At 47.0% G+C, this 18,568-nt stretch overlaps 1 protein-coding gene across 8 annotated transcripts in view; it reads left to right on the top strand.

Annotated features, from left to right (window-relative positions):
• The window catches only part of CCNB1IP1 (cyclin B1 interacting protein 1), a 288,316-nt gene that overhangs the window by 244,123 nt on the left and 25,625 nt on the right, over window positions 1–18,568 (top strand). For all 8 annotated transcript variants that reach the window (XM_085649885.1, XM_085649886.1, XM_085649893.1 and 5 more), the window contains exon 4: window positions 8,496–8,835. In XM_085649885.1, the coding sequence (XP_085506011.1) occupies window positions 8,496–8,835 (340 nt within the window). The remainder of the gene's footprint in view (window positions 1–8,495; window positions 8,836–18,568) is intronic.

Raw genomic sequence — 18,568 nt, forward strand, 5'->3', positions numbered from 1 at the left:
CTAGTGGTTACTCCACCTCCCGCTTTGCAAGAAGAGAGACCAGCTTCTCGGTGTGTTACAATTCAAGATGATTACATCGAGTGAGGCGGACGATCAGCCTGAGGAGGGTATGCTCATTCAGAATCCGGACTTAGTGGGCCAAGAATGGGATGATTACATTGCTCCATCTTCGTCGCCTTCCCCCCCTCCAGCAAGTTCTCCTCCGAGAGATATTGCGTGCTTCCACGAGTTACTAGAAAGGACCTCTAAAAGATTTGATTTGCCTTTGCCTGTGGTGCAAACCAAATGCTTCCTTTATGATTTTGAGGATCCGGCTAAGAAATCGGTTCTATCCGTACCTATTGTGCTCTATAAATGGAACGGAGGTTTGAAGCTTATGAAGAATCCTGCCTCAGTTCCAGCTGTATTGCAGAGGATGGAAAAGAAATACGAAGCACCCGAATCGGCTCCTGAGTGTTTGATTGGGCATCCTCGACTGGATTCGGTAATAATGCAAGCTGCGTAGAGGCGCTACAGGAACCCGCAGTCTCCTTGTTCAGTGCCTCAAGATAGAGAGGGCAAGCGCCAGACAGCATCGGCAGACGCTGTGCTACTATGGCTGCTGCTTCTATCAAGGCCTATAACGCCTTAGCGATCTTGGGGTGGTACGACCGTCAGTTATGGTCAGATCTTGTGTCTCTTATCGAACATCGTCCCGAAGATAAAAAGAAGGAAGCATAAGAGCTCCTGCAGGAAGGTGGTAGAGCTTCTTTGGAGGTGATTGACTCAGCAATGGATTTGTCTTCGATTGCTTTCAGACAAATGGCAGGAGTCGCGTTCTCCATAGACAGGGCTGGCTGAGAGCAACGTCCTTCCGCCCTGAAGTTCAATCGAACGGCGGCAAAAATCTGTTCGGAAAACACGTGGACGAGGAGTCACAGGGTATCAAGAAGGATACTGAAATGGAACGTTCCTTAGGCACGCTGCAGCAAAAGCGTTTTCAGTCTTTTCGTGGAGGAAGAGGACGAGGACAGTTTCAACAAAGAATGTCCTATCAATCATACAGATTTCAGCCACATTCCCAACAGAATTATAGACTGAAATATGGAGGACAGCAACAACAATATTTTCGTGCTTCCAATGTGTCATACAATCAGCAATCAGCTAGACGCAAGACATCGGCACAAGGTAAATCACAAGACTCCTCTTGACGGCAGTGACGTTTTTCATCCGCCAGCCACCTCATATCGACTTCAGCCTCTGCAGTCTTATCATCTTTCTCCTTTTCTGGGCCAATGGGAAGCCATTACAAAGTATAAATAGGTACTGGACATCATCCATCGGGGCCACACCCTAGAAATTGTTCACAAGCCTCCTCGAAATCCGCCCTCAAGGTGAACACATCATCATCTTGTTTCGTTAAGGCAAGAAATCTCAACATTGCTAAAAAAGGGGGCAATAGAGAAAGTTCATTCCAGTCAATGAGGGAAAGGCTTCTATTTAAAATTTCTTCCTCGTGAATAAAAAATGTGGGAAATGAAGACAGGTCATGGACCTCAGATAGCTGAACAAATACATCAAGAAACAGTCATTCAGAATGTTGTCCCTGCAAGAGATTCTCTTATTGTTGAACAAAGAAGATTTGTTAGCGTCCCTCGATCTCTTGGACGCATACTTCCACATTCCCATTCATTCGAAGCACCGCCAATTCCTGAGGTTCGAGGTGGCTGGTGAAAGGGCCTACGCTCCAAGAAGATCTACACAGGCCTGACAACAGCTGTTCAAGTCTCTAGGCTTGCAACTCAATGTAGAGAAGTCTTGCCAGATTCTTAGTCAGAAACATATATTTCTCTGAGCAAAACTGGACACCAGGTTGAGGAAGGCTTTTCCCCCTTCAGAACAAAAGTACAAGATAATGCACTTAGCAGCCCTTCTGCGTTCAAAAGAGTCCACTTCTGTGAGAGCGTTCAAATCTTTTCTGCATATGCTGTCATCATGCATCCCATTGATACCAAATTGTCGTCTACACATGAGACCTCTCCAAGAGCAGTTAGACATGCAGTGGATTCAGGTGCGGGGCTCCTTTGAATACATCATCATCATATCTCAAACAATGAAACCGGCTCTGTCATGGTGGGAGAAAGAATGCAATATTGTTTCAGGCAACACAGCCCAGTTTCGTTATGACCACTGATGCCTCAATGACCGGTTGGGGAGCGCAAATCCATGGAAAATGGTCCGTTCAAGAAACTCAAGTGCACATCAATCTCTTGGAATTGAGGGCAGTTTTTCTGGGTCTTCAGGCGTTCCTTCCGAAGAATCCTAGGCGCCTCTGTCCTGGTAAGAACAGACAACACCACAACAATATTCTACATAGCCACACAAGGGGGTACCAGGTCTCTCACGTTGTCGGACCAAGTCCAGGAAATTTGGAGACGGCTAATTCATAATTAAATTAATTAATAACGTTGTAGATAGAGCACGTTCCAGGCGTGGACAACGAGTGGGTGGATTCTTTAAGCAGGACCATCTCCCAATGTCCCGAATGGGAGTTAGATTGTAAGCAGCTGTGTGGTACTCCAAAACTGGATCTCTTCGCAACAGCGAGCAACAAGAATTGCGAAAGGTTCGCCAGCAGATTTCCTCCAGGGGGAACGCTCTGCATATGCAGTGGACAGGGATGTTCGCCTATGCTTTCCCGACATTTCCTTTCATCCCAAGGGTGCTGAGCAAAATGAAAAAGGAACCTTGCCATCTCGTTCTCATAGCTCTGGCATGACCAAGGCAGTTTTGCTACTCAGAGCTTCTTCTGTGCTTGCTATCTCCACACATTCTCTTTTGACCATCGCCAAACTGGCAAAATTGTTCAACCTCAGATAAAATCTGTGACTTTATCAGCTTGGAACCTCATGACAATGAATTCACGGATCTAGACATCGCTCCAGATTGCAAGTCCATTCTACAGCGGGCCAGAGCTTTTTCCACTAATAAATCATACTCTGCAAAATGGAAGAGATTTTGCCACCTGTGCGTGGAAAAGGATATACATGCTTTACTCTCGACCCCGGAGCAGGTATTGCCTTACCTTCTTCATCTAGCAAAGTCCAAATTGGCTCATTCATCAAAGTACACCTGGCTGCAATATCCACGTTTCGCAGAAAACCGGGAGAACTCTCCCTGTGGTCGACCAGAATTGTTAAAGAGTTCATGAAGGGTCTTTTCAGAGTTTTCCACCCTTAAAGCGACCTGCAGTTCACTGGGAGTTAAACACAGTCCTAACTCAATTGATGAAATGCCCTTTGAGCCAATCCACAAAGCTGACTTAAAATACATCTCGTGGAAAACGGCTGTCTTATTGGCCCTCAGATCGGCTAGAAGAATCCGTGAGATTCAGGCTTCCACTGTTGCTGAACCTTTTCTCCAGTTCAAGCAGGACATAGTAATGTTGAGGACAAACCCTCACTTTATACCAAAGGTTCCAACTGCTTTTCATCTGAATGAACCAGTAGTGCTTTCAACGTACATTGGAAATCCTTCCACCCCTGCCAAAAGGGCGTTGCATTCTTTAGAAGTAAAGCTTTGCCTCAAGTTCTACATCCATATGACAAAGACTTTCAGGAAATCAGATACGCTCTTTGTATCTTTTACTTCTCCAAGGAAGGGTCAGGCCCTTTCAACGAGCAGTATTGCACGTTGGAGCTCTTCTGCAATCATTTTCTGCCATAACAAAGCTGGAAGGCCTCTGTCTGCTAAAGTGACTGCGCACTCCACAAGGAAGATGGCAGCTTCCGCAGCCCTTTTTGCCGCAGTATCACTTACAGACATCTGAAGAGCGGCAACATGGTCTAACGTGCATACGTTCACCAAGCGCTACTGCCTGGATTTGGCATGGAAAACTGATGCGGCCATGGGTCAGGCGGTCCTGAGGCATCTATTCATGTGAGGTTCAGTCCATTTATATCTATTACCTCTGTTCTATTTTGGTTATTTGCCGCAAAGGATGTGTCTAATGTGTATATGGCTATATAGGTATGTTTAGTTATTTGGATTTGCGGATGTTTATGTTTATAGTCATTTACTTGGGTATCATAACTCATATAGAAACATATATGTTTATGGTATATATGCACGTATGTTTTAAATTATGTGTTCTTTCTCTGTGCATACGAAGGTGACTTCGCCTAGACACGATGATTTAAAGAATGGTATTGCTAACTACTCTGATGCAAGCATGTGAATCTATGAAAGATTCAATACTGGAGAAAAAACAAGTTACTTACCTGTACACTGTAGTTCTCCAGTATTGTTATCTTTCATAGATTCAAATCCGAACCTCCCTCCTCCCCGTCTAGGCTTGCCATCTCTGACCTCATACTACTACGTAATCTTAGCACACTGGTGCGCGAAATCTGAGGTGTGGTAAGGCCAGTCTGCTGGACAGGTTTTGAAATCCGATCCAGGATAACATCCAGCATTTGAGGTGTCCTAAAAAGAGTCAATCGTATTAGAACAAGTGTAGGAGTGATGCGCAACAGCTGGATCTCACCGAACTCTTGTGATCAGGTTGTTCAAAGCCAACAGTTTTGCATCAATTCCCACTATATGTGCTGCTAAAGCACTTCAAATTTCAAAGTCAAGTTTGTCAGCGTGACACGATAAAAATGCGGATGCTGCATACAAGTTATTGAGTAAGGTGCTCCAGCTATTGGTACTAACATTGAGCGGGGGTTTCCCTTCAGTCTAACTGCTAAGGGATTTATTTTGTGAGTTACATTCTTCCCATAGGGACATTAAGTCAGAGTGGCATAAAGAACCAATTTTTATTAGTCCCATCTGCGGGGCTATGGCTGGCCGTACCCTTGACTGGGCTGGATTGGTGCTCAGGGGTATATTAGTCAGTAAGTTTAACTTGATTGGACTTAGTGGGGTGGAGGGAACCAGGTGGCAGGCAAAATTGCCTGTGGTATTGTTAAAATCTGTTAGATGATAGAGTGGACTTTGCGTTGTTGGATTAGACACTCGATGTACCTTCAGAAGGTCAATGTTGTTATTTACAGGGCTGGGGGTCATAAGGTTTGATAATTTGCCCCTTTTGATATCTACAAACATTCTCAGACTCTGCTCCCAATAAAAAAGAGAAAGAACAATTTAATGCAATCTTCAAGAATGATAAGTTGCCATCCTGGTGGTTTGTGGCTGATGCATAAACCTGGGTGGGGATAATCAGCGTTGTGCGGGTTGTGCCAGTAGTACCGGGATGAATGATGCTCGGTTCACTGCTTAGGGGTGCAAGACACTGACCGGCTGGGTGTCGGGAAGCTCGCTGGCTCATAACCCCATTATCAGTGCTTGGGTTGCTTGAGTTTAAATAGTCCATTATCTTGCGGTGCTACGGTGGAGGGAGGAATCAAGAGAGATATGAAGCAGACAGGCAAACAGAAGGAGGCACTGGTTGTATGAAAATGTCGCCATCCAAGTCATAAGTGGAGGTGGACATGTCTTTCCTGCTAGTCGTCCTATCTGCCTCTCTGCTGCCTTCCTTCTTGTTAACATGATGACCTAACCACAGAATTCTCCCTGACCACATTATAATTGAACAGCATCAAAACCAGTGCCAAATCTGAAATCGAAATGGGAATTAAATTGAAGGCACCACCCTAGGGTGAGTTTTATGCAGCCGTGTCACCAGAGTCGATCTAGGAAATTCTTGCTGATGAAGCCAAAGAATAGGTGGAGCAGCGTGCATACAAGTTACAATCACTCCCACAGGAGCAGGCTGCACTGACCAAATGCTGGCCACCTCCATCTAGGGGGGACCTGTGACGTAAGCCTTCACAACATGCAGTCTCCAACCGGGCAACCAGGCAAGAACTACGCAGTAACATTGCACCAAAACCCTGAGGAAATGTGCAGCTTGCTTGCTTGCTGTAACAAAAGGCAAAAGGACAAATGACAAGGAATTTCCAACACTTTTTCATTTTAAATCCTTCCACCAGCGCTGCTTCACCCCCTGATTATAGCACAACCAGCGAGTTTAATGGGGGGGGGGGGGGAACTCGAGAACGCTGCACGGGGTTAACGGGAAGATGAAGTCTTTCCAAGGAGCACAAATACAAATATACTAAAAACTTCCGTAATGTGTATTCCAGTATTTTTGGGTGCGTGTTTGGCACTTTTTTGGTACTTCGTACAGCTGCCTGAAGTTTCCGGCGCTTCTAAAGTTTTTTGCATGCAAATGGCTGCAAATGCTGTTATGGCTGTTACATCTATTGCAGCCAATTCGGCTGCCCTTTTTCCTTTGCCGCAGCCCACAAGCCACACCTGGACTGCAAGCAGACCAAACCTTAGCTGACCCAACTCTCTCCCAGCCCTTCATAAGAGAGCTCCAGCCAGCCCATGCCAAACGCCGTTCGCCACCCTCCCATCCCGCACTGGATTTACTACACTCAACTCCCATAGCTGCCAAGGTTTCAGATTGATATGTGTGACATTTTCATAATTTAAGTGCAATTATGAGTGACACTTTTACATGATCAAAATCAAGCAATGAAGACGAAAGAAACATACACATTTCTGAAATTACACCCATTTGAGCAACAAGAAACTCTAAGAAGACCTTAAAACTGCTGCAAAGCACCAGAAATGGAAGGACACTTAGGTGTGAATGTGTGAGGTGCTCTGCTTCTAAGTGCCTCACATCACTGCCCCCCAGAACCTCAATCCATCCCTGGGTTCTGGGGCACTGCCTCCACTGTATCATGACTCTCTCCATAGCTGTCAAGCTTTCAGTTTGCTTATGTGTGGCATTTCCATGATTTCAGGGTACTTAGGAGTGACATTCTAAAGCCAAATCTTTGTCACTTTGAGTGACCCTTATCTATTACTGTGTGCAATACAATCAGTGACTTGCTTAGTTAAAGTGCTTTCTCTGTCGCAGAAGGCAACATCCTAACACTATAACTAGGCAAGTCACTATGCTCTACTGCGCCAACCAGGATTAAAATTCTATTTCCCTCTCCTTAACCACAGACATCTGCAGAAAGACTGAAGGAACCAACTGATGTTTCACAATGTAGGAGTATTTCCCACTGATTACTTGAACTTGCATTTACCTTTCATTTAAGGTGCATGCTTTAGATACCTAAAGATAAAAGACCAATGAAAATACATACAGCATAAGGTTGTCCTTTTTAGGGGTGATCCTCAGTAACTGTCCCTAGGGTGTGTAGTTTGTAGGATTAGTGTTCCTACGATGCAGTGCAGTGTATTGGATTAGTTTGTATAGCATGCAATGCACTGTGGTGGATTTGTTTCTCAATGCCATAATACAGTGTGATGGGGTAGCAATCCTAGGGTGCTGAGCCATATGCTCATTTACTGCCCCCGGGATGCAACGTAGTGTAGGTGGTTGCTGTCCCTGAGCTCCATAAAGTATAGTGGTTTATGCCCCCGGGTGCAGTGCACTGTGGCAAGAAAGCCCCCTGGGATGCAGATTGGTGAGTTTGTTTTCCTAGTGTGTAGTAGAGTGTGGTGTGTTGGAGTGCCTATGGACAGCGTACTATATTCCTGAAATGAGTGTCCCTAGTATAGTGTGGCGTAAGGTGTGGTGAGTTAGTGTCTGAGTGCAGCTTAGTATGGTAAGTTATTGTCTCTAAGATCTAATACATTATGGTAGGTTAGTGTCTATAGGAAGCAGTGCAGCATGGTGGGTCACGTGCCTTAAAACTCCATGTATTGTAGTGGCTCTGTACACGTAGAGTACAGTGCAGTATGCTAATTTAGTGCTCCTTGGATGTTGTGCAGTCTGTCGGTGTCCCTAGGATAGGGTACAGTTGGGTTGCTTAGTGCTCTGAGATTGCAGTGTAGTAATTTAGCTCTCTATTGAAACCTTGGCACTGCTCCAGACATTTGCCATCAGCCTACCAGTTACAAGAGGGGGTGGAATTGGAGATTTCACCAATTGGATGAAGTGGAATGATGTAGTTTTGTGTACCTAGGGTCAAGCACTTCGTGTTTACTTAGTGTTCCTATGGTACATATTGTGTATTCATTTATGCCGGAAGAAATAGGCAACGCACTATTTAGCCATAACTAACCGCACATCAATAAGAATATTTTCTAATGCATCAGAGAGTACATTCAACTCTTCACAACCAGAACTGTATTTGTACCCTATTGTTAGGCCTGTGGTCCTAAGACATATTCGCGGCCTGGTACGCATGCTCACATTTTTAAAGTGAACTGAGCATTTGTGGACTCGTGCAAGGATAAGTTGAATACTACAAGGCAGTAACTATTTATACATTAATTTTAACAATACGTGATCTACATTGGTGATCAAAAAGCAGAACAAACATGAGGTCATCCTTGAACCCAGTGACTGAAATAATTTTAGCTCTATTAAGATGGCTCCGTACAATAACTAGCCATAAAAAATATGGCTTGTAGAGGTCATTTTCATAATTGATGTTTTACTATCTCCTGCTAACCTCCTGGTATCTCTCTGTGTCTGGTAGGTTTATCAGGAAAGACTATACCAGGAGTATACATACAGTAAAGCAGAGGGACAGCTCAAACAGATTGAAAAGGTGTACACACAACAGGTTAACAGCAAGGACCTGGAGCTGACAGCTATGAAGGGAGAGGTAACATCCATGAAGAAAGTGCTTGAAGAATACAAGAAGAAGTACAGTGAGGTATCCGAGAAACTCATGGAGCGCAACCGCCAATACCAGAAGCTGCAGGGACTGTATGATAGCTTAAGACTACGCAACATAGCGGTGGCCAATCACGAAGCCTGCTCTTCCCACGAGCACTCACTTATGCCTCAGCCAGGAGTCTTTGGATTCCCACTTGGTAAGATAAAATAATTGCTTTTAAAGTTGTGTGGTAAATTGTCCTTGTTGGTTTTGGTATGTAGAGCTACATAAGTAACATCTTTATCAGCAGGATAGGTGTTTTATGTTAAGTTGTGCTAGAGTATATTTGTAAAGAGCAAGCATCACCATCAGCAGTGGCATCTTACTGCTATCAGTCAGGACAACCACATGGGACTGCAGGCAAAAGTTAATTGAGAATATATTTGGAATAGATGAGTTTTGAGAAGACGACTGAACGTGGGCTAGTCATCTGTTCTTTTTAGGTCGGGCCTAGGCAGCGCGCATGCGCTGTCAGCAAGACCTGTTGAAACAACAAACTGAATTTGTCCAGTCTGCTACTTACCTTAGTTTGAGTCCACTGTCGCTCTTCTTTGCTGGTTCCTTGTTGCCTTCTAACTGGTTCATGCAGCCGACACGTCACTTCCATTGAAGGCTGAATAGCACCGGCCAAGTACAGTTTCCTCACTCTTTAAGGGTTTATGTGTTATTTGGGAGAACTCTTTTTTTTCTCTGCTGCTCTTCCGTGCACTACAAGCCCAGCTCGTGTCTCGTGCTGCCCTCCCCCCTCTCACCTCACGATGCTGCTTGTTAAGTCTTGTGGCTTAGTAACAGTCTTGCTGCTTTAAAACCCTGGAGCAGGACCCGCCATTCACGCCTCCCGCCCAGCTCATGTCTTTTGCTGCCCCCCCCCCCACCACCTCTTGTTGCTGCTTGCTAAGTCTCGCAGTGTAGTTACAGTCTTGCTGCTTTAAGACCTTGGAGCAGGACCCAGCAGCTTTGCGGGTAAGACCAGTCACGCCTCCAGCCCAGCTTGTGTCTCGTGCTGCCCTCTCCCCACGACCACTGTCAGTTGCTGCTTGTTAAGTCTTGCAGCCTACTTATGGTCTTGCTGCTTTAAAAAACTAGAGCAGGACCCAGCAGCTTTGCTGGTAAGGCCAGTCACGTCTATTTGTTCCTGCCACCTGGAGCTGCGTGCTCAATGTTTCTCCGGCTGGCAGCCAGCCAGGCTCTTGTTTATACAAGCGCCCACATTATACATTTTAATTAGCACGATGGCCGCCACGCTTCTTCTTCAACCATGGCGGCCGCGCACCTCACTGGCTCCATGTGCAGCTGCCGTGCACGCCCCTCTTAAGGCCTGTGCGCACGGCTTGTGCAGCTGCAGCCCCATGTGGTACAGCTGAGCACGTCCTATGAAAATGGAACTCCACACGTTCTTCTGTGCGCTGATATCCGCCCCATGTGCCGGTGCAACCCCTGTACAGCCCCACGCTGGTACAGCCCATGTGTGCTCCATGTCGTCTCAGTGCACTCCACATGCAGCCACTGAACACCCATGTGTAACGGCTAGTGGGACACCTGGCTCATCCATTGTCTTCCCTGCAGCCCTGGTAGACCCCACAGATAGCCTTTGTGTAACCCCGCCCCTCGTGCAGCCAATGGTACAGCCTGTCTTCCCTGCACCCACGTAATCTCCTGCTGTCCCATACACACACGATCACTGCAGTCCCTATACAGTCCTTACCCCTCACCATACAGTCCTGTGTGCCCAACAGAGCCCCTGTGCCTACCAGCACATCGTGGTGCCCACCACATCCATTGTCATCCCTGCAGCCCTGGTGCACCCTCAGCTGCCCGGGACACCCTCAAACAACCACTCTAATCCCTGCCCTGCCTACCACATACTGTCCCAACTACCCTCGCGCAGCTCCAGAACACCCATAACGCAGCCCCAAGCACCCCCCCCCCCCACAACCCGACAGCATCAGTCCTAAGCCTTCTCCTGTAGGCGTGCAGCACCAGCCACCCCGCATTGCGGCTCCAGTACTCTGCAGCTCCATTTAGGCATTATGCCACCTTCTGCAGGCTCTGGACACCCCATTGTGCAACATGGCATTCCTCTCACCCCACCTCCCAAACACACACACAACCTCTGTAAAGCATTGCCTTTATAGCTGTTACCAGCCGGAAAGGCCCCATACAGGTCAGGGGTCGGCCTCCTCTCCAACCACCACTAAACACGTTTTACTTTTCCACTGCAAATGCCACAACACCCACACAGTACCCAGAAGTCTCACGTACTGCTCGTTGGCGAGAACAGCCCTTCCTAGGCCCATCACTTACTGCCCACGCTTACCGCGGAATACACTTCATCTCCATTAAATTGCTCATGTCTTTAATCACTTTAAATAATTTGTAACTTTGCTAGATATTGTTACAAATCGGTTCTGCCAGATTAGCAGCTGAATTAAATAAAACATATGCTTCTGGAGCGGGAAAACATACTTTATTTGCAAGCAGCTACTGCCGTTGTATGCTGCTCACGGCAGGAACTGTGGTGGGTTTAACCATAGAAATACTGCAGTCGTCGTGTTTTTTTAAAAATTGATTTTCTTTTTTTGTCAGCTATTGGTTGCGATGTTGCCCTCAGTATCCCAATTTAGGTCACAAACATCTTTGTGAGTTATATAAGAAACGGGCTCCATTTTAAGATATTATTTTGCAACTGAATCGAAATTGTTGATCTCTGTTAAAATGTACATTTATTTCAGATAATTTGTTTGAGATTTACTTTTCTTTCTAATGTTTCTTTCTTTAATTTCCCTCCATTGCTCATTGAACCTTATCTCTAACACTATAATCTTAACTGTGTCCTACATTTTAATTTAACTCAAACTCTCCGTGGCCCTACATCAGTTGGTAACCCAGACCTTATACCTAACCCTGCTCCTAGCCCTCATCTAACCTTAGCTTTTTCCCCTAACCTGTACCTAACACTCCCCTTGCCCTAACTTTCACCCTTAATCCTGCTCCTATTTCTCTCCATAACTATAGCTTTCACCTTTAACCCCAACCTTATGCCTGACCTTGGTCTATCCCTCACAGTAACCCCAGTTTTCAATCTTAAATCAAACATATCACTCACCCTAACTTTCACTGTAAACAAAGCCCTGCGCCAATGCCTCACCTAACCCTAGTTTTCACCTTTAACCCAAACCTTACACCCATTCCTGCCACTAATTCTAACACCATACCATTCCACTACTAGCAATTCCAGTACAACCCACATAATTGCACTCCACACTGCATGCATTCACTACTCTCCAAACCAAAACACATAGGTAAAATGCATTGTCATTTACAATGCCAATACCTGTAACTGTACCCAATGCAAGACCGATTGCATTGCAAATGCTTGTTGATTCTTATGGGGAGGTTGTTCCTGCCAAGTTTGACAGGAATGAGAAGGAACACTGGAGATACAATTCTCACATTCCTGAGTTAGTAAAGGGTTTACATGCATCCTTTAAAATCAGGAGAGGAGAGGAATGGAGGTTGTGGAAAGCAGGTATTTGGAGATTACCCAATTAAGTTGAGTTAGACTTACATGGAATGACTTCTGGATTCTAAGGTGGGATTTCTGTAGCAAGAATAGAAGCGGTAGTTTAAAACCTCATACTCTGGTTCATGTGCCTGGAACCATTCCCCGTTGTTTCGTCAGCATCGGTGCCGCATAGTTTGTTACTGACTTCACTCCTGCACTTTTGTTTCCTTTTGATTCGCCTCCCTTTAACCCTGACAACTTGCCTTCATATACCACTCTCTTTAACTTGCTTACTGAACTTTGAATTTATCATGCAGATTCCTTTGCGTATGGCTGCACTCTCTGTCCATTCTGGGGCTTCAGCTCTGGTTCCAGGTTGGACTGTTTATATGCACTAGGGAAAAGCTACTTTTATCAATGAACGCAACATATCACATATCTATTCCTTGTGTTGTGTTAGTAATACTGATTATTCCATGTGATTACATTTTCCAAGAGAACCAATCAATTGTTACGTGAAGGTCCTGAGTGATATCTAGTACCTGTTCTTAACCAGTGTCTCTTGAGTCTCTCTCTTCTCCCATTTTTCCCCTGGTCCCTACTTGAAATATTGGACCGATTACTTCAGTGGAACTGGAGGACAAGTGGGATTCTTGGTGAGCCGCTTTTAGTTCAATTGTGCATTCTCCATAAAACATGACAGTTCCACAACAGAGAATACTGTGATTGATCTGCCAACAGATAGGCTCTCCTTAAGTTTGGGTATCAGCATGTCGACTGCCTCTTTTGCCCCACAGCGAGGGCGATAGACAACAAATGTACTCTAGTGATATAAGGGGCCATGAAGTGCCCTGTGGACCATATATCTTGAATGTAAACAGAACAGGAGTATGGGGGGGAAGGAGAGTCACATGATTGTGGGAGCCTTAGTATAGGATTGCATAGGTTGCCAAATTTTGTAGGCATTGAATATTGAGTATAAGATATTGACAGATGACAAAATAAGTACTATTGCCATAATTTAGTTTTGACTATTGCTGAACTTTCTAAGGGAAATATAGGTATTACCAGCCTCCAGCATACTTAAGAGGAAGAAAATAACCACTCGTACTTTGTTGCTCTTTCCCATGATCAAAACCTGGGTGACCTGCCACCTAATAGCTGGATCAAAACCTACTCCTAGAGCTGTGAAATACAGAGCTGCGTACCCAGTACTACACAGACGTGTGCTATGTACTATATGCCTCCATAGCACATTTGAAGATACTCACAAGTTCCCTATTTCTGTTGAACAGTGTGAATTGAACCCCGCTTCCATCACACTGAGTGAATTCATTGCACAGTTGTCTGCTTGGATACATTAGGCCCATTCCTTCTCAATGGTTCTTTCCTTCTTTTACTTTGATCAGCTTGTATATATCTTGTTCTCTTCCAGGGGATCCTCATCAATAGTCATAAGCACTGAATATTCTCACCCATGTGCGGGGACCCCGGAAATAATAAAAATTATATATGAAGAACATATATATACAGCTCTGTATATGTATAAACATATATTATTTTTTCCCAAGCAAATGCAGCCCCCAAAGAAGGCTAAACAATGTAGATACAAATATCCAATAATGCACCATAGGTATAAAAATACACCTAAATCTCCCCCTTTTTTTTTTTTCTTCTTTTTTTTTAATGAGGTAACAAACTCATGATAAAGGAAAAAAGAACACTGTGCAAAACACAGATCCACCAAACATTGTTAGCCTGCAGGCTGCATTGCAATACAATACCATAGAGACTGAAAAGCCTTGTACAGGTAAAAACTGGCAACGTGCCTTTAAGGCAGCCCTGACTCCAATATCCCATCATGCCTCAGGGGTGACAGTTGGGTCAGTTGTTCTTTCCGGCTCCTTCTGTCAGGACCCTGGAATTCAGCTCTCTTCTTTTTTGACTTTTCAGTCAAGAATTGTTACATTTCTAGTAATTTTTTGGGCTTCCTCTGGTTAAAGTCTGTCAGGGAAGCGTATACCTGTGTTTTCTGACTAATTTAACAACTTTTTCTGTCAGAAAAATGCCTTCTTTATTCATGCCGTGTCCATCCTGTGGCAAAAAGAAGGCCTCTTCAGACACACACGAGGTGTGTATCGTCTGCCTACCAGATTCTCACTCTCCTGCAAGCTGAAGCTTGTATTATGCCACCCATGCCACCCATTAACAATAACTACAGACCTGCCATTGCAGCCTTTGTAAGCTGGTGCTAGCACCACTTACGGAAGATATAGGTTTCCTATATCTAGGGTCATTGCACTTAAAACCTATAAGTCACCCCCATAGCAGGCCTTTGCAATCCTGAGGGTAGGGTGCTTGGTTCTAAGTGTGAGGGTGCCCCTGAATGAGCAGGACACTCCTACAGCCTACGGAGTCAATTCTCCCAGGTTGTAAGTGAAGCAGCCATATGCCGTATAGAGGCGCACCTCATAATTACGCGATGGCAATCTTGAAATCAGCTGCAATTAATCCTATCATGTTTGGTATCAAACATGGTGGAATCATACTGTGGGAGGTATAATTCCAAGCACTGGAAGAGCCCTCCATTAAGCGCTCCATGCTCCCGGTACCAGTCTTCTAGACCCGGACATCACAATTTGGCTGCTGTCGACCAGAGAAATGATTCTGCCCTCCTGCAGCTGAGCCATGCTCGAGCAGGGGAAGGCAGAACAATAGGTATCTTGTCACAGGGAGATGTGACCACCTCCCAGACAGCATTTAGTGTATTGGGGCCGGGTGGGTGCGCTTGCCAGCACCACTCAGTCTGTATGAGGGGCACATGTGGTGCCTCCTTGATAAGTCCAGTTCAAACCAGCTCTGGGAGCCGTTAGCTCCCGCTCTGGCGCGAAACTAGACAAAGGACGTGGGAGTATCCTCCCCACTGTCCAGTCCCTTCCCTGGGAAGGAACCCTGAATCATCCCAACCCTTTCCTTAGAATACTTAAGGGCTTACCTGTGGGTGGGCCCCTAGATTTGTCGTGGAACACGATTCAGTTCAGACACCACTTCAACTTCTACCATCTGGGCACTCTGGAATTTGTTGGACTTCGTTTGGGCTCGACTTTGTCTCCCTTCCAGCATGCTGCATCGTCTGTGCCTGTGCACCATACAGGAAACTTCCAAGGCCTGTGGGCATCAAAGACACCCAAAGGAATCTCCCTTGGAGTGAAGGAGTCACTTCCCTGCATCTGCAGGCACAGCAACTAAGTTGACCGGTCTGCTGATCCTGAGCTCTCACGGACTCCCAAAGGCTCAGCAACACAGGTTCTCCACAGCTCACCAAGTTTGAGGCCAGTATCCCTCGGAAGAGCCGCAGGAACCGAACCCCTGTGCACTGCGTCGACTTGCAAAGGCTTGATGGCTTCCTTCCACCAAGATCTTCGGGGCTCCAAGTAGCCCCAACCTCAAGCATCTCCAGTGACCAGAATCTTCATCTCACCGCATCGTTTGCATCGTGGCCTGCTACTTTTGGTCACCTTTGTTTCTTTTTTATTTTCCCCTGATTGCTCGGGGCCTGCCCTGACTTCCCTGCTTGTGGTGAGTCCCCTGGACCTTGCTGGTCCCGACATTGCACCTTCTACGACTTCCACGTTGTTTGCAGTTGCCAAGGCTTGTTGGTGCTTCCAACGGACACCGACCCCACAGCTCTCGACATCTGGTGTGGGACAACTTGTGCACGGTTCCTGGTCTTCCTCAGCGTTGCCTCGTCCTCACAGCTGCAGAGTCAAGCTCACTTTCAACTCTCCTGCAACTCCTTGTAACGCCCTGAACGTCTCAGGATCGTTTAACAGACACGACAATGAGGACGCAACCACTAGTGAAGGGTTAGTTGTTTTAATGAAGGCAAATATAATACAAAGAATAAACAAGTTATAGTCACTGGAATCCTCCAGGCTAAGTACGTTACCAGCCCACAGCACGGATGGTCCTAACCGTCCTCTGCATATACGCCGGTCCCGGCGTATGCCAACAGAGGGCAGAAATGAAATGGCCGACAATGCCAATCGGTAGGCTGTGAGGGGCACGAAGAGTGTTGGGGAGAATCGAGGAGTCAGGGAAACACCCAGCCGGGGTCTCTACCTGAAGGGAGCAGCCGCTCAACCTCTTCCTCAGACTGCACCGGGACGCGGAGTCACCTCCTGGTGATGCGTCACCGATACCCCAATCACAAGCAAGAAGACTGAACCGAGAGCAGCCGCTCGATCGATCCTGTGGACTTCCGAGTCTGTAACGCGGCAAACACCTCCTGGTGTGCGTTACAGCTGGCAGTCCCTGTGTCTCTGGTCGGGCTGGGAGTTACGACTCCAACCAGCAAAAGCGCCACTGCGCTTGGACTCAGCCGAGTCAAAAAGCGAAGCTCAATGGTTGACCGGTAGAGCTTCCGGGTCCTTCACAGGTGACGATGGGGCAAGACACGGCCCAGGGAGTAACGACTCGACCTACCTCCGTTCTTGCCTTACTGGAGCACCACTCCGGAACACTGCTCTTCACGAAGCAGGTACGTCGGTGTGAACACAATATCCGACAGCGTTGTACCTCCCGGTTCCTCCCTTTATAGGGCGTGTTTTCCTTGAGTTATGTAACAGCTCTCCTGTTTACATAAGGGCGTGTTTCCTTGAGTTATGTAACAGCTCTCCTGTTTACATAAGGGCGTGTTTCCCTTGTATGACAGGAATTCTTGACAGTACATCCTCCCTCTCAGCGGCTCCCCACGGGTCCAGCGCTGGCAGGAAAACGCCGATGGAACAAGGAGACCAAGCGCGGAGCATGAACCCCTTCAGCCGGTTCCCATGAATGCTCCTCCGGGCCATAGCCTTTCCACGCAACCAGGTACCACAGCTTCCCCCTGCGCCATTTGGACGCCCGTATGCCCGACACTTCATACTCCACCTCCGACTCCACGCATACCGGCCGAGGTGTCCCAGACGGCTTGGAGGGTGCTGGTTTGAGCAATGATACATGAAAGACAGGGTGTATCCGCAATGACTGGGGCAAGCACACCTTCACGTTCACGGGACCCATACACTTGGTAATTCGATAGGGGCCCATGTACTTGGGATGGAACACACTGTTCTTTCGAAACCTCATGTTTCTTGTGGATATCCAGACGTAGTCTCCAGTGCGGTACAGTGGCCCGGGCCTTCTCTTCCTATCTGCCGCAGCCTTGTATCTTCTCTTGGCCTCTATTAGGACAGCCCTTGAGCGCATCAATGTGTCTTTTATGTGTGCCACCCTGTCCGCTGTGGCGGGAATCCTGTCCTCTCTGAACGGATGTAGAAATGGCAAGAACCTGGGATGTTGGCCATAGTTGCTATAGAACGGAGATGACTGTGTGGAGCTGTGAGTGGCGTTGTTATAGGCTATCTCTGCAACCCATAGCAAGTCGACCCATTCTTCCCTGCCCTGGTCCACAAAACATCGCAGATACTGTTTGAGCGTTTGGTTCAGGCGCTCGGTTTGGCCGTCCGTTTGAGGGTGGTAGCTGGTGGACAGGGCGGTCTTAACATGCAGCGCAGTGCACCAAGTCTTCCAGAATTGCGCAGTAAACTGCGACCCCCGGTCCGACACGATCACCCCAGGTAATACATGCAGTCGTACCACATTCTTTAGGAGTAGTGACGCCAATTCCCCGGCCGTAGGGACTCTCTTGCAGGGGATGAAGTGCCCCATTTTCGTCAAGTAATCCACCAGTATTGCCGTCATCCCCTGGTCTACCGGTAGGCCCACCACGAAGTCCAGTGATATGCTATCCCATGGTCTATCCGGGGTTGGAAGTGGATGTAAGAGCCCTTGGGTTCGGCCATGGTCGGCCTTCATGGTAGCACACGTAGGACACTCCTGTCCCCACCTCCTGACATCCACTCTCATGGTTGGCCACCAGAAATGCCGTCCCATGCTAGCCACCGTTTTTTCAAAGCCCAAATGACCTGCGCATGGAGAGTCATGGCACCAGATGAATGCTTGTTTCCTTAGCCTAGGCGTGGGTATCAATAGGCACCTGCCCTTCAGGGGTATCCCGTCCTTCAGCTGCCATTCTCTGTGACTGAGGAGCCACCTCCGCCATGCGAAGGACCTGATCCCTCTCTTTATTCCCCTCAGGAAAGTATCCGGTTGGATAACCCCCAATACCATCCTCGGGGAAATGATGGAACGCTCGGTCGCAGGCAATGGTTCCTTAACTGCAGATTGACGGGACAGGGCGTCCGCCTTTCGGTTTTCCGTCCCCGGCCGATATGTGATGCGGAAGTTGAACCCCGCAAAGAAGATCATCCACCGCAGCTGCCTGGAAGAAAGGTGTCTAGTGGCAGTCATGAACTGTAGGTTCCGATGGTCCGTGTACACC

The sequence above is a fragment of the Triturus cristatus genome, chromosome 3_2 (genome assembly GCF_964204655.1).
Source record: "Triturus cristatus chromosome 3_2, aTriCri1.1, whole genome shotgun sequence".
In the NCBI taxonomy this organism is placed as follows: Eukaryota; Metazoa; Chordata; class Amphibia; order Caudata; family Salamandridae; genus Triturus; species Triturus cristatus.